The sequence below is a fragment of the Marmota flaviventris genome, chromosome 1 (assembly GCF_047511675.1).
Source record: "Marmota flaviventris isolate mMarFla1 chromosome 1, mMarFla1.hap1, whole genome shotgun sequence".
NCBI classification, from domain to species: Eukaryota; Metazoa; Chordata; class Mammalia; order Rodentia; family Sciuridae; genus Marmota; species Marmota flaviventris.
Genome location: NC_092498.1, coordinates 197,130,308 through 197,153,691, shown reverse-complemented (window position 1 = coordinate 197,153,691; position 23,384 = coordinate 197,130,308). Strand labels below are relative to the sequence as shown.

The 23,384-nt window shown below is 39.2% G+C and overlaps 1 protein-coding gene across 2 annotated transcripts in view; it reads left to right on the top strand.

The window, feature by feature from the left end:
- Scn10a (sodium voltage-gated channel alpha subunit 10) overlaps positions 1-23,384 on the top strand; it is a 92,246-nt gene that overhangs the window by 8,203 nt on the left and 60,659 nt on the right. For both annotated transcript variants that reach the window (XM_027932320.2, XM_027932318.2), the window contains exons 4-7: positions 16,530-16,658; positions 17,205-17,296; positions 19,991-20,182; positions 20,652-20,718. In XM_027932320.2, coding sequence (XP_027788121.2) covers positions 16,530-16,658; positions 17,205-17,296; positions 19,991-20,182; positions 20,652-20,718 — 480 coding nt within the window. The remainder of the gene's footprint in view (positions 1-16,529; positions 16,659-17,204; positions 17,297-19,990; positions 20,183-20,651; positions 20,719-23,384) is intronic.

Genomic DNA, 23,384 nt, shown 5'->3' with positions numbered 1-23,384 from the left:
TGCCCTATCTAGAGTTCATCTAATCCTCCCCTGCTCCCACCAGCACATATGAATCAGCATCCTTAAATCAGAGAAAATATTCGGCATTTGGTTTTGGGGATTGGCTAACTTCACTTAGCATTATGTTCTCCAACTCCATCCATTTACCTGCAAATGTCATGATTTTATTCTCTTTTAATGCTGAATAATATTCCATTGTGTATATATACCACATTTTCTTTATCCATTCATCTACTGAAGGGCATCTAGGTTGCTTCCACAGTTTAGCTATTGTGAAGTATGCTCCTATAAACATTGATGTGGCTGTGTTACTAAAGTACTCCTTTGGGTATAGACCAAGGAGTGGGATAGCTGGGTCAAATGGTGGTTCCATTCCCGTTTTCCAAGGAATCTCCATAAAGCTTTCCATATTGGCTGCACCAATTTGCAGTCCCTCCCGCAATGTATGAGTGTACCTTTTCCCCCACATCCTCGTCAACACTTATTGTTGTTTATATTCTTGATAGCTGCCGTTCTGACTGGAGTGAGATGATATCTTAGAGTAGTTTTGATTTGTATTTCTCTAATTGCTAGAGATGTTGAACTTTTTTCACATATTTGTTGATTGATTGTATATCTTCTTCTGAGAAGTGTCTGTTCAGCTCCTTGGCCCATTTATTGATTAGGTTATTTGCTTTTTTGGTGTTAAGATTTTTGAGTTCCTTATATATCCTAGAGGATAGTGCACCATCTGATGTGTGTATGGTAAAAATTTGCTCCAAAAATGTAGGCTGTCTATTCAACTCACTGATTGTTTCTTTTGCTGAGAAGAAGCCTTTTAATTTGAATCCATTCCATTTACTGATTCTTGACTCCTATTTTTGCACTATAGGAGTCTTGTTAAGGAAGTCGGGGCCTATCTGACATAATGGAGATTTGGGCCTCCTTTTTCATCTAATAGATGCAGTGTCTCTGGTTTAATTGCTAGGTCCTTGATCCACTTTGAGTTGAGTTTTGTGCATGGTGAGAGATAGGGATTTAATTTCATTGTGTTGCATATGAATTTCCAGTTTTCCCAGCACCATTTGTTGAAGAGACTATCTTTTTTTCAATGTACATTTTTAGTGCCTTTGTCTAGAATGAGATAATTGTATTTATGTGGGTTAGTCTCTGTGTTCTCTATTCTGTACTATTGGTCTACAAGTCTATTTTGGTACCAATACCATACTGCTTTTGTTACTATTGCTCTGTAGTATAGTCTGGTATAGTGATGCTGCCTGCTTCACTCTTTTTGCTGAGGATTGCTTTAGTTACTCTGGGTCTCTTGTTTTTCCAGATGAATTTCATGTCTGCTTTTTCTATTTCTATGAGGAATGTCATTGATATTTTGACTGGAATTGCATTAAATCTGTATAGTGCTTTTGGTAGTATGGTCATGTTGACAATATTAATTCTGCCTATCCAAGAACAAGGTAGATCTTTCCATCTTCTACGGTCTTTTGTAATTTCTTTCTTTAGCCTTCTGTAGGTCTTCTACTACTTTTGGTGTTGATTTGTGTTTTTTTCTAGGGTTTTGAGATGTAATGTTAAGTCATTTATTTGTTGATTTTTTTCCTTCTTTTAAGGAATGAACTGCATGCAATGAACTGTCCTCTTAGTACTGCCTTCACAGCGTCCCAGAGATTTTGATACATTTATCTGTGTTCTTATTCACCTCTAAGAATTTTTTAATCTCCTCCTTGATGTCTTTTGCAACCCATTGTTCATTCAGTAGCATATTATTTAGTCTCCAGGTGTTGGAGTAGCTTTTTTTTTAAATTTTATCATTGAGTTCTAATTTCATTCTATCATGATCTGGTAGAATTCAGGGTAGTATCTATACTTTTTTATATTTGCTAAGAGTTGCTTTGGGCCATAATGTATGATCTATTATTTTATAAAAGGATCCATGTGCTGCTGAGAAGAAAATGTATTTGCTTATTGAAGAATTAAATATTCTATATATGTCAGTTAAGTCTAAGTTATTGATTATATTATTGAGTTCTATAGTTTCTTTGTTCAGATTTTATTTGGAAGATCTATCCAGGGGTGAAAGAGGTGTGTTAAAGTCACCCAGAATTATTGTGTTGTGATCTATTTGACTCTTGAACCTGAGTTTGATGAATATAGACACTCGGGCATATACATTTATTATTGTTATGTCTTGTTGGTGAATGGTTCCCTTAAGCAGTATGAAATATCCTTCTTTATCCCTTTTGATTAATTTTGGCTTGAAATCTACTTTATTTGATATGAGGCTGGAAACTCCTGCTTGTTTCCACAGTCAATGAGAGTGGTATGATTTTTCCCAACCTTTCACCTTCAGTCTGTGGATGTCTTTTCCTATGAGATGAGTCTCTTGGAGACAGCATATTATTATATAATTTTTAAAATACAATCTTGCCAGTCTATGTCTTTTCATTGGTGAGTTTAGGCCATTAACATTCAGGGTTATTATTGAGACATTATTTGTATTCCCAGCCACTTTGTTTATTTTTGGTATTTAATTTGACTTTGTTTCTCCTTTGATTAGTTTTTCCTTTAGTGTAATTCCTCCCTTTGCTGATTTTCATTGTTGTTTTTGAATTCCTCTTCATGGAATATTTTGCCAAGGATGTTCTGTAGTGCAGGCTTTCTATTTGTAAATTCTTTAAAACTTTTGTTTATCATGGAAGGTTTTTATTTCATCATCAAATCTATAGATTAATTTTTCTGGATATAAAATTCTTGGCTGGCATCCATTTTCTTTTAGAGCTTGGTATATGCTATTCCAGGATCTCCCGGTTTGGAGGTGTGGGTTGAAAAATCTGCTGAGATCCAAATTGGTCTCCCTCTTTTTGTGATCTGATTCCTCTCTCTTGCAGCCTTTAAGATTCTATCCTTATTCTGTATGCTAGGCATTTTCATTATAATGTGCCTTGGTGTAGATCTGTTGTAATTTTGTACATTTGGTGTCCTGTAAGCTTCTTGTATTTGATTTTCCAATTCATTCTTCATGTTTAGGAAATTCTCTGATATTATCTCATTAAAGAGATTGTGCATTCCTTTGGATGAAACTCTGTGCCTTCCTCTATCCCAATAACTCTTAGATTTGGTCTTTTGATGTTATCCCATAATTATTGGATGTTCTGATCATGGTTCCTTACTATCTTCACTGTGTGGTCAACTTTATTTTCCAGATTGTATACCTTGTCTTCATTATCTTATGTTCTGTCTGTTGATGATGCTTTATATTGAGTTTTTTATTTGGTTTATTGTATCCTTCATTTCAAGGATTTCTGATTGTTCTTTTTTCAGACTCTCTATTGCTTTCTTGAAGTAATCTTTTGCTACCTATCTTTTCTCCCTTATCTCTTTGTTGGTGTGATCAATGGTTGCCTATATTTGCTCTCCTATCTCTTTGTTAGAATGATCAATTTTTGCCTGTATTTTCTCATTTAGGTCATTCTTTAATTAACAGTTCATTTTAATTATGAACATTCTGAACCCTTTCTCTGACATTTCATCAACTGTGCTACCATCGGTTCTGTTATTATCATATCCTGGTTTGTTTGGGGCACTTTCCTCCTTTGTTTTTTCATGTTGTCTATGTGATTTCCTTACTTGGAGTGTCAATCTGAGGTATTACAGTTTCTACCCATAATCTGTGCAGATTATCTGTATCTCACCTGGGTGTTGGGCTTCCAGACCCTGCCATGTCCCAGGATGGATGCTACTGCAACTATAGGTGGTGGTGGCAATAACAGGAGGTAATTGAGATAGCAGTGGAGGTGCCCAAGAGGGATGCAACTTCTTTCAGAGATGGGACTGAAAGGGTGAGCCTTATACTGGCTTTGGGATGCCTACTCCAAGATGTAGCTGCTTCTTGGCCCTGTCTGTTATACCAAGGTAGAGGCTACTGCATGGGAAAGGCTATGGGGAGTATTATTATTATTATTATTATTATTATTATTAGGCAAGAGAAAGCACTACAAATTAGGAGAATAGAAACCCCCAAGACAGAAGAGAGAGATTGGGAAGAGGCTTCAGAGTGCTTATAATGTTCCATTTTGTGAAGCAGGTAGTTGTCACACAAGCTGCTATGAACTGAAAATTCATACACTGAAACTCTAACCTCCCACATTACTGTGTTGGACATATGGCATTTAAGGTGATGAGTGAGGTCAAATGAGGTCACCAGGGTGAAACTCTTATCTTATAGAACTGTGTTCCTGTAAGAGCCCTGTGAGTGCCTGGGAGAAGATGGCCATCTACAAGCTAGGAAGGGGACTTTTGTTAGCCCTGGATCCTCCTGGCACTCTGATCTCACACTTCCAATCCCAGAACTGAGAGAGAATTTCTTTTGTTCAATTCTTCTGTTCTACAGTGTTTTGTTATGGCATCCAGAGCTGACTAATACACAAGCATTCATTTGAAAACCACATAAAAACATAAAAGTTTACATCTCATGTGCATTTTTATTATGCATGTTACATATTCTAACAAAATGTTTTAAAAACAAAACAATTTTTAAAAAATAATTGCATTGAATAAATAAAAATACACATCAGAAGACAGTAATTGAGGAGAGAAATTGCAAAATTATAAAATCCTATTGGATGTCACTAAAATCACATAGCATGTAAAACTTTTATCCTTCTTTTGAACTTTTCATACAAAGCATTTTTTTCTCAAAACGAGTTATTTGGGAGTTATCTGGGGATTCTGGTTAAATGTGGATGGTAACATGCATATATTTTAGCCCACTCTCTCAAAATGCCAATAAAATGACAGCATGGAAATAAGAGCAGTATAAATACACAAGAACAAAGAGAGGAGAATGGAAATCACAGAGGACAAAGGATGTCAAAACAATCTTGGGAGACCAAGAGTGGGTGGGAGAATGGTAAATCACTTAGCTGATCAGGGCTTGGTAAGCCACGGCGCCTGCAGAGGGGAATAAAAATGAGGATCAGGCATTTTACCCCCTGCAAGCTCCAGAGGTACTGGAAACAGTGACAGGATACAAATAGCAAAAAAAAAAAAAAAAAAATGGGAGCAGAAAGAAAAAAAGAACGTGGGAGCAGAGAATATGTTCACTTATTGCTGTTTCTATAATAGTGAAGTTAAAAAAAATCTTCTTTAGGGTTGATAAATCAAGGAAGGTGGGGGGAAAGTCATGTTCAACAGCACAAGGGTAAGCCTAAGGAAGTTGTTATTTAATGCAATGGATGGATAAACCAAAGAGGAAACAGAATTGTCAAATGTAAATAAGAGATACTGTTTCAGGAAATAGCATTTTAAGGGTAATGTATTACATAGTTTTAATTATGATGATATATTTACGGTGATGTTTGTACTTACAAAGCTAAACACTACAGCAAAATTACAAACTCTTCTAACCATCAGAAGAATTGTACACAAAAAAATAAAAGCAAATAAAACATATCAGGTAATCAAGTATTTTAAAGGCCATAAAATACATAATACAAGCAAATCTGTCATGTCAGCAAGTATAAATGGATTTGACTCACTTAATCAAAAAATTCATATAGTATTACCTAAGAAAGATGTTCTTCAGAGTGACACAAAAGACTAAAGAATTGACAAAGATACCCCCAAAGGCAAAGAAAGCAAGTCATGATCTGTATCAGAGAAAGCGGAAGTTAGGCTAAAAAGCATTGAATATAACAAAAATGACATGTTTTAAAGTTTATTCATAATGGTAATTCATCTTTTTTTTTTTTGTACCGGAAATTGAAATCAGGGGAACTCGATCACTGAGCCACATCCTCAGCCCTGTTCTGTATTTTATTTAGAGACAGAGTCTCACTGAGTTGCTCAGCGCCTCGACATTGCAGAGGCTGACTTTGAACTTGCAATGCTCCTGCCTCAGCCTCCCCAGCTGCTGGGATTACAGGCATGTGCCATCACACCTGGCAATTCATATCTTTTTAACAAGTAGCATGGCAACACTATTTATAAATTTAAAAAGTGTGTTAATAGACACAAACATTGAGGACTAGGAAAGATTAGTTAATTTCTTTCAGCCTATACCAGATCAAGTAAATAAAAAAATAAAGAAAAATATGACTTAAGCTTTATAAATATGATATATCTGATTATTATATTGCAAACTATATTCTCTGAAAATAGAGGTTATGTCTCCTTTTCAAAAGACCATACAAATTACCAAATAGTAAATCACCCAAAAACCTCAATAAGTTCCAGAAATAACATAAATTAACATAATAAAAAATTATCTGATTACAATGAATACAATTAGAAAATAGTAGTAAAATCAGAAAAAAATGGGAAATCTTTTCACTTGATAATTTTAAAATCTTCTCTTAATAAACTCTTATATAAAAGATTTATAAATTTAAACTATAGAATTTCTAGGGAAGCAAAATGTTTTAAAAACCAATTTAATTGGAACCTTAAAAATGTAAAAATATGTTCAGGAGATAATTTACAGCATTAATCATATCATATTTATATTAGTAAAAGTTGAAAAAATATTTAAATACCTAACATAAAACTAGACAAAAAATTATAAAATAAATGAGAAGAAAATAGAAAGAAAAAATAATTACAAAAGGAGAAAAAATTGGAAAGCAAAACAAGAGAATTAATACATACAAAAGCTGCTGTTTTTTTAAAAAAAATGCCCAAAACCTTTATACTTAAAAATGATAAAATATTATTGAGAAAAATTTTGAACCACTTAAATAAACTCAGGATATCTCAGGTTAATGGATTAGAAGCCTCACTACTATTAAAATGTTAATGGTATCTAAATTAATCTATAGATTCAGTGAAATGTCAATTAAACTCTCAGTAGCGATAGTTTTGCAGAAATTGGATAAATAGCTTTTACTTGCATGGATGAAGGAAAATTTACTTAATGATTACCCTATTGATAGGCATTCATGTTGATTCTAATCAATGTAATCCTCATATTTTGCCATTATAGTTAATTCTCTGATGAATAGCTTTATGCACATATCTTTATACACATAATGTGGGTCAATTTAAGGAATAAATTTCTAGAAGTGGAATTACCTGGACCGAGGTATGTACCACTTTAATTTTTGAGATATTGTCCAATTGTCTTCCAGAGTTATATCAATATCCATTCCTAGTGATTATTAAATCCATTCTTTATCAGATTTTGCGTTAACTGAATTATTGACATAATTTCCCTTATAAACACACTTTGAAAAAACATAAAATATAAAAAATCTTCCTATCTGATGCTAGTCCTGGAAACTCCTATGACAGTATCTGGTGATGCTGAGTGTCCTTGGCCTTGTGGATTTTACTTTTGAAATGCAAACTGATAACAACCATTAGTTGTTTGATACATTGCTGGGAGTCCAGAAGAAGAAAATAAATATCCTCGGGATAGACTGGAGCTCCAAGGATCATGCTGTGTATTTTTAAGGGAAAAATAAATTGTAGCCAGTGAAGAATCAGAAGTAAATCCTATCTCTGCATTCTTGATACAATCTTGTGGACCCAAGTAGTTCCCTGCATTTATCTTCCCTCTCTTTCATTAACTCTCCCTGAAACACTAACTTTGCACTATTACCTGCTGATAGTCATAGCTCCCTACCTCCCTGACTATCTGTTTGCTTGAAGGAAGGAAGATAAGTATTCCATTTTTAAATCACTTCTTGTGCTCACAAAGTAGCAAGAGATCCAGTAAGGCTAAAATAGAGAAGAATATGCCAGATTGATATTCAGGAGGAGGCGAAAGGTGCAGGGTAGCAAAAGATTGTTAGCAGAGAGTAGAGTAGGACTTTCCCACTATTCTCATGCCTGGGACTCACACAGAATCATGGAAAGGGTACTTTAATAGTTTTAGGACACTCATCACTAACCATACTGAGACTCTGGAAAGACAACTGACAAATTGCAGCAGTTTGGTTGCAGGGAAAACCATAGTGAAAAGAGAAGTGTTTTATCATTTGAGGGAAAACCAAACAAACGTGAAGCTGAGCCTAATGACAAACAGGGAATTAGGTCCCTGGCACTGCATACATAAAGTATAGTTTTTTTCTTTTCAAATTTATGAGAAAGCTATCATATTGTATGCATGTTTTATCTGATGCTTTTAAAAAATCAATATTGTGCTTTGGTTATTTATCTAAATGGACAATTGTAGACCTCATTGATTAATTTTCACTGTTATATAATATTCCATAAAGATATTCTGTATTTTCTTCTAAAGGTCATAATTTTTCTTTCCTCATTTAGATATTTCATCCTTCTAGAATTTACTTTTGCATGTGTGTTGTATGAGACAGGTTTCCAATAATTCTCCATATAAATCATCCCAACCTCATTTTTAATGGACCATCATTTCCCAAGTGATTCCTATTATCGAGTCTGTCACATACCAAATTCCCACTCCCTCTTGAATCTTTTCTCCCAGGAATACGTTACTCATTTCTTGCATCAGCATCACACAAATTTAATGCTTTATAATAAGACATGGAGCGTTGATGCTTGTGCACCTGCTTATTTGTCTTATTGAAAATGATCTTGTTTCTTTTTTCTCATTTCTATAGCACATATCAATTTAAGGGTCATATTTTCAAGCTGTATTCTGATAATGCTGTTGAAAATGTATCTATCATCACAAGAAGAATCACCATATTTACAATATACAGCCTGCCCACACATCAGCCTGTCATATCTCTTAATTTTTATAGGACTTCTTTTATATTCCTCCAGGAGATTTTTATAATGTCTTGTCCCCACATGCATTACAATTTTGATTGCTCTTTTGAATATTTATTTTTATTATTAAATATGTCCAGGTTTTGCATCCAGCAAATTTGCTGAGATCCTTGACAAGTTATGTTTCTCTATAGATGCTCTCAGACTTATTATATGGACAACGATATCATCTGCAAGCAGTGTTGAACTTGTTTCTTTCCTCTATGGTCTTTATGCCTCTTGTTTATTTTTCTTGTCTTATTAAATTGGCCAGGACCTTCAGTGCACTGCTGAGTCTAAGTTGTAATCATGAGCAGATTCTTTTCTTCCTGGTTTTCAAAGAGTGTGTTTCTAAGGTTTCTTGATTGTCATGGTGTCCATGAATTCTCATAATTACAAGTTGTGGACAGTTCGTTCCATTTATAGTTTGTTAAGATTTTTGTTATAAATATGTGTTGGATTTTTATCGATATCTTTGTATTTATTAAGATCCACAGAAAGTCTTTCATCTGTTAATATGGAAGTCTACATTAATGGATCTGCTAACCTGTTTTTCATGCAGCTGATATTTCTGCCAGATGCAGTTTGCCAGTATATTTGATCTATTTTGGTAAATGAGGTGGGTCTATAATTATGTTATATATAAATATAAAGCACCAATCCATCACGAGACAAGTGGAGAATGGATGTCAATAACTTCACAAAATATGCAAGAAAATATAAATCATGACAATGAATAATCATCACTGAATTTTATTGGATCGTTTTGCCCTGGAACCCAGTTTATTATCTCTTATCACTTTTATCAAATAGTGATATTAAACTACCAAAACTTCTATATTATTTTCCAATAAAACTTATCAACCCCACTTTTTAAACAATTGGCTATCTCTAAGGCTTTTCCTATACAAAATTGTCAGATTCAATGTTAAAGGTTGAAAAGACACCATAACTATAGAGTGACCTGTTCATCTTCATATCAAAAACAAGCACACTCTTGCTAAGACAGGAAACCAGCTTCAAAATCAATGATGGATATTGTGGTTGGAAAGGAAGCAAGAAAAACAATTGGTAGAATTCTTTCAGCAGAACCACTGTATTACTTATAATGTGACTGGCATTTAAAATCAATGACTGTTACGTATGTGAACAAAGACATTTTACTTTATCATTGAACAAAACCGACTTAATCAGTTGTCAGCATATGTTCCATCTATATGTGAGAGAAGTGCTTAATGACGCTTTGTTCTACTTACTGTGAAGCTGATTTTAAAAGAAGAGATTTTCTTTTTTTTTTTAATTAAAGATTAGTTTTAAACTATGAAACATACTTTAAAAAGTAAGTTGGTTTTGCTGAGTGGGGTAGCACATCCCTGTAATCCCAGCGACTCCGGAGCCAAAGTAGGAGGATCAAAAGTTTGAGGCCAACCTCAGCAATTTAGCAAGGCCCTAAGCAACTTAGCAAGACCCTGTCCCAAAATAAAAAATAAAAAAGGCTGGGGACATGACTCAGTGGTTAAGTGGCCCTGCATTCAATCCCTGGTACCAAAAAAAAAAAAAAAACCAAAAGAAGGTAAGTTGGCTTATACACCAGTATATGTAGCAGTATTATTCATAAGAGCCAAAGGTGGAAATAACTCAAATTTTCATTAATAGATGAATGGACAAACAACATGTAGTTTATACAGAAAGGATGGACTATTATTCAGCCTTAAAATGAATGCCAATATGTCCCGACATGAACCCTTGAAAAAAAAACATTATGCCAAGTAAACTAAGCCAAACTAAGAGAACAAATGCACAATTCTGTTTATATAAAGGACCTAGAGTAGGAGAAATTATAAGGACAGAGAGTAGAGGTTCCCAAGGAGTGGGGAATGAGGAGTTGTTTCATAGGTACATTTCTGTTTGAGAAGATGAAAAAGTGAAGAGTCTACAGCATTGTAATTGCATTTAATACCACCGAATTGTATACTTAAAAATGGTTAAAGAGGCAAAATTTATGCTATCCAAAGGCAAGAGGCTGCTTCCAGATGCCAGCACACACCTTATTCCTGGAAAACAGCTGGGGTCCATAGACTGCCTCTGAAAGAACGAACAAGGCTTGAGAGAGGGGGCCCTTGAGCAGCAGGCATTCCCCCTCCAGGGTTTTGGCACCAATGAAAGAATGAACAAGGCTTGTCAAGCCGTTTATTGAGGAACAGCTCTGCATATTTATAGAGCCAAGAGTGGTTTAACAGTTGGCATCGGTGATTTTTGATTGGAGGGTAAGGATCAGGTGAGCCAGCAGGGCTCTGATTGGTGGGTAAGGATCATGTGAGTCAGCAGGGCTAGTCTGATTGGTGGGTAGGATCAGGTGAGTCAGCAGGGCTAGTCTGATTGGTGGGTAAGGATCAGGTGAGCCAGCAGGGCTCTGATTGGTGGGTAAGGATCATGTGAGCCAGCAGGGCTCACCATTGGAGGGCTCTTCTTGGGAGATGGGGAAGTTAGTCTTTGGAGCCAGTGACTCCCAACAGCCTCCAGACCCTGATTTGCTGTTGAGGGACACGGTGGAAACTGTGAATACAAACTGCTTGTGGCCACTTAGTGCACGTCACCTCCACCTACTAGGCAGAGACAAAAAGTGAGGCCAAGACGCTGTGCCCCCCGCCCCCAACCACCACCACAACAATAACTCTGTCTGGCAAACAAAATACACCTTCCATCATGTTTCAGAATTGCAGAAGGAAATTTTTTAAATGATCTTTTTTTAATGAATACAAGCAGTATAGTTCAGTGATCCATTCAGGATTTTGAATAGTATGGATCTTTAACTGCAGGGCCTAAATGTCAGGATATCTAATGATTAAACATCATGATTTCTTACAGTGTGAATTGCAGTTTGACTTTTTTCCCAATACCTAGTGATATTTTTCATTCACCAGAAAAAAAAAAAAAAAAAAAAACACTTAGGGAAACACATATTGGGCATCTTAAAAATTACATCCAAATGCTGCAACTGGACATCAAGAAAGAGCATCCAGAGCCAAATGCCACCAAAGAGGTACACGCGCCTATTAGCCCTTGTGTCCAGAGACCGTCAACCTGGCAGCTCTTAGCTGCACTGAGCTGGGGCCCTCGTCCTCTGGAGAAACACTGAAAACAGTCTTTCAACAGAACCCTCTCCATAATTTCTGGGTCTGCGTTTGATCTGAAAAGCCGGAAATATCCGTCAATGCTTCCCAACAACCTATAATTCCGAGTTAAGATTTTCTAATTTAGAAAACATAAAAAGTGGGGGCGGGGGGAGGGGGGACCAACCGTTGTGGTTGTGCGACAGCTCAAGAGGCTTTGTAGCCAGATATAGATTCCTTCATGAACAGTTTCAAACACTTTCTCCTCTTAGAAATGCCAAAACAAAAAACAATAAAACACATACATTTCTATTATTCACTTTTTAATTTGATTTCCACTTTTCTTTAAGATAAGCACGTTCATGGTTTTAAAGATCACATAGTTCTATGAGGATTCTAACAAAAAACAGCAAGCAATTTCATGTTCTACAACTCCTTACCCTTAATCCCACCTTTCCAGAAGAAATCACCTTCTTTTTCACTTCTTTTTTTCCTGGTGTCTCCCCTATTTCCAATAATATGCTCACAGTACTATTTTTTTTCCATTCAGGTGACTTCCTCTGAGCGTCCTACAATTGAAAAAATAGGAATCAGGACCATAGGCACACACTCATTTCCTTTATCCACATCTTCCCATTATATCATAATTTTTTTATTAAGTCATCACATAACATGCATATTGGCCGACCACCCATATGATTACACAATGGGATTGCTGTGTAATACAGGGTCATTTGACTACATTTCCTTTTTGTACAGAGTTTTCGCTCTCTCTGGACTTCATAAGGATTTCATTTCCTCCTTGGCTCAGTTTTCATTATCTTTATCCCTCATTTGTTTCAAAACTCTTTTCCGGAGCTTTAATTCTTTCTTCAATCCATGTGAACCCATCCGATGATCCATCAGTTTCAGTTGTTCTTGGGGAAATCATTTCTGTGGTGCTTCATCTCCTGCCTCATCCTGACCTACGTGTTCTCTGAATCTGATGCCAAATTCTTTCCTGGAGATTTTTCCATCCTCTTGGATTCCCTCTGTCTCTCCCCTGCATCCCACACCCCGCCTCTTTACTTTCTTGGTGTTGGTGTTGGAGCACATCTTCTAGCAATTTTCATAGGTAGGGAGCTGGGAAGTCAATTTTCAGAGACTTTGCCTGTCTGTAATTGTGTTTCTTCTACCCTCATCTTTGACAGTTTGGATGGGGATGATATTCTGTAGTAGAAGTTATTTTCTTCAAAATCTTGAAATCATTGTTCATTGACTTCTAACATCCAAGGCTACTTCTGAGAAATCCAATGATAGTTTGATTCTTAACCCTTTCCATGGCCTGTTTTGTTTCTTTTCTCAAAAAAGTTTTGAGCATTTCTGTTTGTAACACAAATCTCTGAAACTTCATGATGTTATGCCTAGATATGGCTTTTTTTTCCACTGATTTTCCTGAACGTTGGTGGGTATGTCTATGACTTAGATCCGTCAGTTTGGAAATTGTTTCTTGAATTATTTTTTGATACCTTTCTCCAATCTATTCTTTCTCTATTTCTTTTTCAACCTCTTATGAGGGAGATATTGTACTTACCAGTCTGATCCTCTAATTTTCCTACTTTTTTATCACCTCCTCCATTTCTGCTTTTTGTTCTGCTTTCGATGAGATTTCTCAAACTTTATTTCCAGTCCTTCTATTAATGTTTTACTTTTGCTGTTATATTTTTGTTTTCAATTTTTTGTTTTATTCTTGAGAGGTTTTTTTTTTAAAAAAATAGCCTTCTAATCTTGTTTTACTAAGTGTTAATTTCACCTCCTAATTCTCTAAAAACTTTCATTCTCTCTAAATTTTTTTCTACTGTCTTCCCTCTCCCCCACTTTGGTTGCTTTGGGTTTGAGTGTCAGAAGTGTCCCTCAGATTCCTGATGCCCCTTGAAGAGGCTTTGGAGGGCCAGGCCTTCACTAGTCCCCACTTGCCTAGCCCATCAGACTGCCCTCCTGCAAACCCCTTCTAGAGAGCAGCAGACATGTCGACTGTTCAAAGACAGCCCTTCTCAGACTCTAGTATTTTTTTTTTTTTAGCTATCAGCAATTTGTGAAAATATCTTGTATTTTCCCCCTGAGAAAACATATCAGAAGTCAAGAGAACAAGTGGAGGCTGAATAGAACTGGAATTCAAGAGTTATTTGGAGCTACAAAACACCACCCTGATCAGTCCCCGCCTAATCAAAGTCACAGAGAAGGTGTCACACACAGACAAGATGTAGAAAAGCATTCTGAGAGCCATTTGGAGGACTCTGGGTTTTCTCTTCTTTTTATTCGATATTTCAGGTACAGTGAACTAGCAAGTAAACAAATATAGGTTTGCTTATAGTCTTTTATTTCATTTTGGGTGAAACATTTGGATTATAAGATGTAAGATGTATTTGAATTTTTGTACACTGAATATAAATGTTTTCAACAGGAAATTCTTGACTCTCCTTGCCTGGCTGTTCTTACTCAGAGTTCAGCATCTTTCTTTTTGTTGTCTTGTTTTTTGTTTGTTTTTTAACTTTTTTGGTTTTTTATTTGTTATGAATGACAATAGAATTTTTTTGACATATCATACATACACAGGGTTTAACTGTGTGGTTGTACATGATGTGGAATTACACTGGTCATGTATTTGTATATGAACACAGGAAAATTATGTCCAATTCATTCTACTGTCTTTTCTATTCCCACTCCCCCTCCCTTCCCTTCAGACTCCTTTAATCCAATGAAATTCTATCCACCCCCCACTATTGTGTGTTAGCATCTGCATATCAGAGAGAACATTCAGCCTTTGGGTTTTTTTGGATTGGCTTATTTCACTTAGCATGGTAATCTCTAGTTCCATCCATTTACCAGCAAATGCTATAATTCTATTCTTCTTTATGGCTGAGAAATACTCCATTGTGTATATATACCACCACATTTTCTTCATCCATTCATCTGTTGAAGAGCATCTAGATTGGTTCCATAGCTTAGCTATTGTGAATTGCGCTGCTATAAACATTGATGTGGCCATATCACTACAGTATGCTGATTTTAAGTCCTTTGGGTATATGCCAAGGAGTGGGATAACTGGGTCAAATTAGTGGTTCCATTCCAAGTTTTCTGAGAAATCTCCATGCTGCTTTCCAGAATGGTAAAGTGCATAATCTTCATGAGTCATAAACCTGACTGCCTTCTGAAACTTAATGAGGGGCAGAAGAGGGATGTCAACCTTTTAGTACACAAACTCTTCTTTATAACCATGTTTCAGCATGCGGCTCTCTTCCTCTTGTTCAGCCCTTGAGAATGAACATCCACTCCCTCTGGAACAGAGGAGAGCGTTCATCACCAAGTGGAGGGTACAGTGAGGTCTAGACAGTCCTATTGCTTCTTGTAGAGACTTTCAAACAGTCCTCTCAGCTCCCCCTGCCTCTTGTCCCAAAGCCCACCCTTGGAGCCATTGAGCATCTCTAAGGCCTGGGCTGTTGGAGGTTCTATAGAGAGCTTGGCTTGCTCGGGTGCATCCTACTTGTAGCTAGTTATCAGTTTTCTGAGGTCTGCTCTGCCAGAATAAACTCATCAGTTTATTCTCTAGTTTCGAGAAGACTATGGTTGTACTCTCCATCGTGTTTGTCCTAGTAGGTTCATGCCTTTTTAAACAATCCTTTAGCTGTCATCTGAGAAGGGTTTCAGGAGGGATGAAGGTAAATACATGTGTTCTATCTGCCATATCTAATCAAAACCTTTCCTATTTTTAATAGGAATATATTTATAATTTAAAGGTTTTTTTCAATAGATCCAGAATTATATGCAATTTTTGTGTGCAACTAAATTCTTCGAGTTAGTGGTTATCAAAGAGTGGTTCTCTGAGCCAGTGCATTAACCTCAGCTGGGAATGTGTTGGGAAATTTACATTCTTGGGTCCCACCCCAGACCTACTGGATCAGATTCAGACACCCTCAAGACAGAGTCTAGAAATGTGCAAGACTTTTGGGTGGCTCCGATGCTTGCTAGAATGTGAGAACCTGCCACAGGTGATGGAGGGACTCCAAATACTTGAGAAACCTAAATCCCAACATGAACTCCACAGTCATCTCTTCAAATCCAAACCCAACAGGGCACCCAGTCAAATAAAGAGGCCGTTTAGAGATAACTTCCTCTGCTTGGATCTATCCTCCTGAGAAAACACTTGTGGATTTAGATGCCTTTTTCTTTCACAGCACTTAGACCAGGAACCCAGGCAGACCAGACAAAGTGGGAGAAGGAATGAGAGTCGGAAGTAGAGAAGTCTGGGGAGGAGGGATGTAGCAGAGCCTCATCCCTCTTCTACTCCTTCCACTACCAACAGGTTGGAAAAGGAGCCTCTAGATCCATAAGACAGCAGCCTCTGGAAGGCTCCTGGAACAGGAGGATCCTTGTTCACTGCCCTTTGTCTACCTTCGGAGGCTACTGGCATCTCAGCCACACAAGCCCCTCCCCACTCCACCCCACCCCACCCATTTGTGCAACTCTTGATATTCCTCACTCTGTGTCTTGTCTCCTTCCCTCAATTTCTTCCCCTTCCTCATCTTGGTGATGTTCTCTGCACCTGCTGCCCTGGAACAACCACAGCAGCTCATCTCCCCTCCCAGATCCAGAAGGAACCACCTGAGCTCTCTCCGCGGCCCCATTAATGTCCCTTTCCACCCTCCTCCCCAGGTACATCTTCACGGTCATTTACACCTTTGAAGCTTTGATCAAGATTCTGGCAAGGGGATTTTGTCTAAATGAGTTCACTTACCTGCGAGATCCTTGGAACTGGCTGGACTTTAGCGTCATCACCCTGGCGTGAGTACTTGCCCACACTGATTTGTGTTTGTCCCTGTGTGTTCAGGCTCACGCTCTGGACATGTTTCCTCACCTCATTTCAGCTTCCTTATCTGGCTTGGGGTTTTCTTGCCATTGAGTTTTGCTTTTGAAGTCACTTAGGTTAGTTCCATATCCACAGGAACAAGTCAAAGACCTCAGCTCTGACCTGATAATGATGAGGCAAAGTTCATCCTGCCCATATTGGGTAACTAGCCAACATGGAGGCATCTCCAGAGGAACCATGTCTGAGCAGATAGATTGGCCGAGGCTGCGTGCTTGAATATTCATCATCTGTATGGTGCACAGAGCCTCTAGATCATGGTGCATCTTCTGAAATGGTCTTTTCCAAAAGAGAATGTGATGATTAAATCAGTGCCTGTGTCTACAGATGGTAGTGCCTCCAGGTTCTAAGTCTCTGTCCTGAGTTTTCCTAAGTTCACGCTATCGGACGTTATCCTTACTTATGTTGCATGAATTCCTAGGGCCCTCTCCTTGCAGAAATGCTGACTGGCTTCTGTCTTACAGATATGTTGGTACAGCAATAGATCTCCGAGGAATCTCTGGCCTGAGGACGTTCCGAGTTCTTAGAGCTTTAAAAACAGTTTCCGTGATTCCAGGTGAGCTGCTTTAACCAGCACATGTATTCACAGAGCAAATGTTAGTCTTCACAGCCTAACGCCCTTCTTTGGTTTTCACAAAAAAACCTGTAAGGACTACTGTCCTTATTTAAGAGAAAAAGAAACCAAGGCTCTTAGTATAGAAAACACAATCTCTAGGCCTTGTCACTACTAGTAAGAGCAAAATGTGAGCTGGAGGCCAGGTACAGTAGCTCACGCCTGAAAACCCAGCAGCTCTGGAGGCTAAGGCAGGAGAATCACAAGTTCAAAGCCAGACTCAGCAATGGTGAGGAGCTAAGCAATTCAGTGAGACCCTGTCTCTAAACAAAACACAAAACAGGGCTGGGGATGTGGCTCAGTGGTTGAGTGTCCCTGAGTTCAATCCCCGGTACCCGCCCCCACTAAAAAAGTGTGAGCTGAAAGCCACTGTCCTGCTCTTAGGCCATGCACTGTCCACACACCCCATGCCTTGCCATCAGTAAATGACAAGAAGGCCACGTCCTCGTTTTCTGTTCTTGCTCTGAGGTTGAGACAAAATTCGCAGTTGTGTGCTCACGTAGACCTTGAACTGAAGATTTCATCTTGGTAGTGAGGAGGAAGAGAACAAGCAATCCTAGATTCTGGCATTTTCACCAGGTCTTTGGATCTAAAAGCCTGAGCCACAATCCTGTCATTAGACCTATAGAGGAGAAAAAAATTAGGCAATTCTTTAAAAAAATTTTTTAAATTAGTGCATTATGATTATATATAATAGTGGGATTTATTTTGACATATTCATAAATGCATATAACATAGTTTTCTCCATTTCAATTCCCAATACTTCCACTTTCCCTCCCCAACTCTCTTCCCTGATCCTCTGCCTCCACTCTATTGATCTTTCATTTATTTATTTTTTAGTTGGTGTATTATAGTTATATGTAAAATTGAAATGCATTGTGATACGTTCATACGTGCATACATCCCCTTTCCCTTCCCTCCTCCCTCCCCATTGGCCCCTCACTTCTACTCCTTATCCTCCTTCAGTGTTTGCAAGGTCCCCCTTTTTATTCCTTTTTTTTTTTCTCTATGGCTTCCACATATGAGAGGAAAACATGGGGCCCAGGACTTTCTGAATCTGGCTTTTTTTTCACTTAGCCTGACATTCTCCAGTTCCAAACTAAGCAATCTTGATTACAGAGAATTCAGAAACAAGTGTAGTCCACCAAAGCTCATCTATTGGGTCTCCAAGATCTCTATTGTCACCTTTCTGTGACTACTCAATCCCTACTAGTTTGATGGTGGGGATGATGAAGACAGAGATAAAGTAAACACCCTGAAACAGCCCTCTGTTCACCCCCTTGTGGCCTGGAGGAGGATGTCCCCTCTCCACTGAAAATCTCTTCCCTCACTGGGTAAATAGAAACACCAATTCTAGAGCAGAAATCCTTTTCTACCAGTCCATGTCTGGCTCTGCAGGGAGAGATTTGAAACCCTTTTTCCAACTCCCCCAGACAAAGTCCATGAAGAAACCACAATTGTGTCTTCTGGTGTCTCTCTCACCTACTCTTAGCCAGAAGATCCTGAGTCTTGTTCACAGACCTGGCCTGTCCAATCTCCCTCTGTGGCTTCCTCTCTCACCTCTATCTACCTTGCACCACCATGTTCCAGAATCCAACCCGTGATTCCACAAATACTCCAAACCCATGCTCATCTCCCAGCCTGGGGCTCGAATGTCCTTCCTCCTTTCCTTACTCAGCTCACACTCATTTCTCAGGGCTCTGCCAAGGACAAAGTGTTTGTAACATAGTGGTAAGGACACCCCCTGGTCTTTTCCAACCTCCCCACACTCCAGCCACCCCATTCCCATCGTGAACTTCAGTTTAAGAACTCTCCTCTGTGTGCTCCTCCTCTTGATAGCACTATGAAGTTTCCCTTCTGCTGTCAAACCACCCACTGCACACCAGTGCCCCAGCTGTCACTCAGCTCTCAGCTTAGGGACTGCCATGTGGAGTGCTCGATGGATTACTGGTTCACCATAAAGACAGCCCTGACTGCTTCCCTAGACAAAGCTCTTTCGGCTGCCTGTGAAGCTTCCCTACCAAAGAAGTTAATTTCATTTGCAGGAGCAACAGTCACCCCTTCTTCAATGAGCAAGGCCCACACCTTTGCTGCCAGCTCTGCTTGGCTCAGAGATATTCTTCCTCAATGTCTCTTGGTTTCTACCTCAGTAATTCTCAGTGGTTTTCATGGTCTCACTCTATTGCTAAGTTCATATCTCCCCCCACCCACATACACACTGAGATTCATGAGTCCCATGCCTTGAACCGCCTCTCTCCAGAACAGAGATACTAAGATGAGCACTGAAAGATGACACATGATTGGAGTTAAGTGAGTAACCTCACATGAGAACATAGTGGTTATTCAGCAATTTTTAAAATTGAATTGCTTGTATCAGAAATTTATTAGCCCTGAGATGATAAGAAATGCATTGCCTAGTACTCAATTGCTTATCTTTATAATGAGAATAATAGCCCCTGCTCGCCTGTCTCTCACGGCTATTGCAAGGTCCAGATGAGAAGCTGGGCTTGGATCTGCCCTGGAATTTATAAACATTTCACACCTATAAGGAGAGAGTGGGGAGGATGGCTCAGATGCATGCCTGTGTCCTGTGGGGTGCCTCATTCACATGGGAGTATCATGTTCATCCTCCTACAGGGCTGAAGGTCATTGTAGGAGCCCTGATCCACTCGGTGAGGAAACTGGCTGATGTGACCATCCTCACCGTCTTCTGCCTGAGTGTTTTCGCCCTGGTGGGCCTGCAGCTCTTCAAGGGCAACCTCAAGAACAAGTGTGTCAGGAATGACACAGCTCCAGATGATGCCTCTAATTACTCATCTCACAGAACACGTGAGTGGGTTTTCTATCATGGAGATCAGGCCTGGTTGGGACAGCAGGACCACATGGACATAGGGACAAGGGGGAGGGGGAGGCCCCTGCAGATCTGTGTAGACAGATATTTTGATTCCTCAATGCTGCTGAAATGCTTCCTCTGAGTTGTTTCACTTTGGGGTCACCATTGCTTGTTGCTCAGCATCCCTTTTGCAAGGAAATTAGCTTTAAATCCAGAAGTAAGTCATTCTGACTGTGCTGGGGAGGACTTAGAGCTGAAGTCTCTGATCAGCCCTTCTTGGATGGGACTTCACACCTTCTGCATGGCTCAGGATGTCAGCTGAGTGCCCACTGAGTATATGCAGCTGAGGGAGCTCACCTTCACTCTGAGAGAATATTTAGAAAGTGTTGTGTTTGCTATATAGGCCTGTGTCAGAAGATTCAGAATCGTATATGTAAGGCTTTTATTTCTTCCTTTCTTTGGCAGATGTATCTTATGTTATTAAGCCAGGCACCTCTGATCCTTTACTGTGTGGCAATGGATCTGATGCAGGGTGAGTACCCAACCCATGACAGCCCCAAAGCCCAGCAGTCTGGGTTGCAGGTTGTGAGGAAGATGGATAAGTCATGGTCTTTGCCATCCTAGACTTCATGGAAATAGTGTAGAGGGGAGTGAGGGGAGCGGGGGATTGTGGGGATAGGAAGGGTGGTAGAATGAGACAGACATCATTACCCTGTATACATGTATGATTACCCTACTGGTGTGACTCTGCACCATGTACAGCCAGAGGAATGAGAAATTGTGCTCCATTTGTGTACAATGTGTCAAAATGCATTCTATTATCATGTATAACTAATTAGAACAAATTTTAAAAATCATCAGAACCAACTGCTTATACTAGATCAACTATACTGAATAACTACCTACCTAATCAACTCTACCTAATCAGTATGAATAGGAATTAGGTGGAGTGATTGCTTAGGATTCTGAAATTGCAGGAAATACTTTTTTTTTCTTTTTGGAGGAAAAAACTAGAGAAGTGTACGAGTTAGCTTTTGCCATGTAACAAACAACCCCCAGATTTTGTGACTTAAAACAGTTACCATTTATTTAGCTCATGATTGTATGCACCAGCATTTTGGGCTGAGATCAGGTGGCATTGAATAGATTCATTTGAGCATCTGCAGACAGTGGACAGATCAATGGCAAGACAGCTGATATAGAACACCTGTCTTCTATGTGTGATTTTTTTTCATTCCCCAGCAGTCTAGCCTGAGCCTGTTCTCATGCAGGACCAGAGTTCCAAGAGAAATAGTAGAAGTGTGAAAGTCCTCTTGAAGTCTAGACTTAAAACTGGTATGATGTCACACTTTCTGTATTCTATTGACCAAAGCAAGTCACAAACCAGTACAGATCCAAGGGGTGAGGAAATAGACTTCATGGCTCAAGGAAAGAGCTGCAAAGTCATATTGCAAAGGGGTGAGGTAAGATAGTGAAAGGGGGAGAATTACAGTCATTTTGAAAATGACCTACTCCAGGAAGAAACTAATATTTATTAAGTATATTTATGTCAAATGCTCTGCATTTAACCATCACAGCTAACTCCATTATATGGGTTTCATTATTCTTGCATACTAGAGGAAGAAACACATGCATAACACTTTGCAATTTCAAATTTCTTCAGAGGTCAGACACATAACAACAAATGAGTAGAGCAAGCCAGGAGGGAACCATAGCAACTGGGAGTTCATTCCCCATCTGAAGGGAACAGTCATTGCTCAGTCTAGCCTGTGGTTGCCATGTGGAAATGTGGGCCCACTGCTTTTAGCTCTCTTCACTTTTAAAGAAAGACAGGAAATTTTGATTTTTTAAGTGAAATTCCCCGACTATAAACTTGGTTACTCGTTCCCCAAAATGTCTACATATTGTGTTGACCAAACAAAATATGTCTACATGCTAAATTCGGCTTGTAAGCTGCCAGGGGGGTTTGGTGTTTTATTTCTCATGCACGCACAAAAAAAAAAAAATGTTGCACTGTGGAGAACAAGTGCTGAGCTACAGGCTCTATGGGCTGGGGAAAGATAGTGAGGTGGGGGGGTGCAGTTCAGAGAAGGCTTCCTAGAGGCAGTGGTTGAATAGTCAAGTTGCAGGTAGGATGCTTCCAGGCAGGATTTCCAAGAGATGCTTGGATGGGGACCATTCCAGGTGGCAGAACAGAAAGTGAGATGAAGCTAAGGGGTGAGCATCCCTCAGTTCTAGGCCTCTGGAGTGAGACATGAGCAGAAAAGATTCAAGCAGCAGATCAGAAAGGTCAGGTCCCTCTCTCCCGCCTCCATATCTGTGAGCCTGGAATATCCACACTCACAGTGCTGTCACTCCCTGATCATCTGACAGCTCCCCATTCTCCAAGTGGAACTGGGCAGGACCTATAAAGCTCTACCTTAATCCGATCACTAGGAAAATAATCTCAGATAGAGCTGAGGGGTGGGGACAAGAGAGAGAATTTAGTCTGCATCCGATTCCTTGGTTTCTGTCCTCACAAATGCACTTGGCATTTGGGTCTCTGGCTCAGGGAGGGTGGTTGTTTTGATGTCAGTTTCCATTTTCCTTTGGATTTAAACCAAGCCCCCCACCTCAAATGTCCCTTTTGTGTCTAGATGATGGCATTTCTCAAGGCAGTAGCTCCAGAGCAACCCAAGTACTTTCCCATTATAAAGTTGTAAAGGGTCCATCTATGCCTCCCTCCTCAGCTCACAGAGAAGCCAGACCTCCCCCTGGGCAGGTCCAAACCAGGCAGTGGAGGAATGGACCCAGCTTGGAAGTTAGTTGACAGGTCAGCTCAAAATGATAGCACAGTGAGCCCCGAGGGAGCCTGCTGTGAACACCAAACCTGGATCTGATGCTGGGCCACAGAAGAGCCAGGGTCCTGAGTAAAGTCCTCCATGGGTCAAGGGCACCATGGGAGGAAAATCTGGGGTCTCGAGGTGGAGAATGAGTACTGCAATACCTGAGGAGTTTCAGCATTCTTTCACTTGTGCTATTCCAGTCCCTCCTTTTGGAAGCTCCCAATAGCCAGAATTTTAATTTGCATTTTAAATATAATATTTAATATGCGAAAGGCACTGTGCAAGAGACTGTGCACGATGATCTTGTTAAATCCTCAGATCAGTTAACTGTTGCTACACTGAGCGGTAAGCTGTCGATGTACAGTGACGAGGG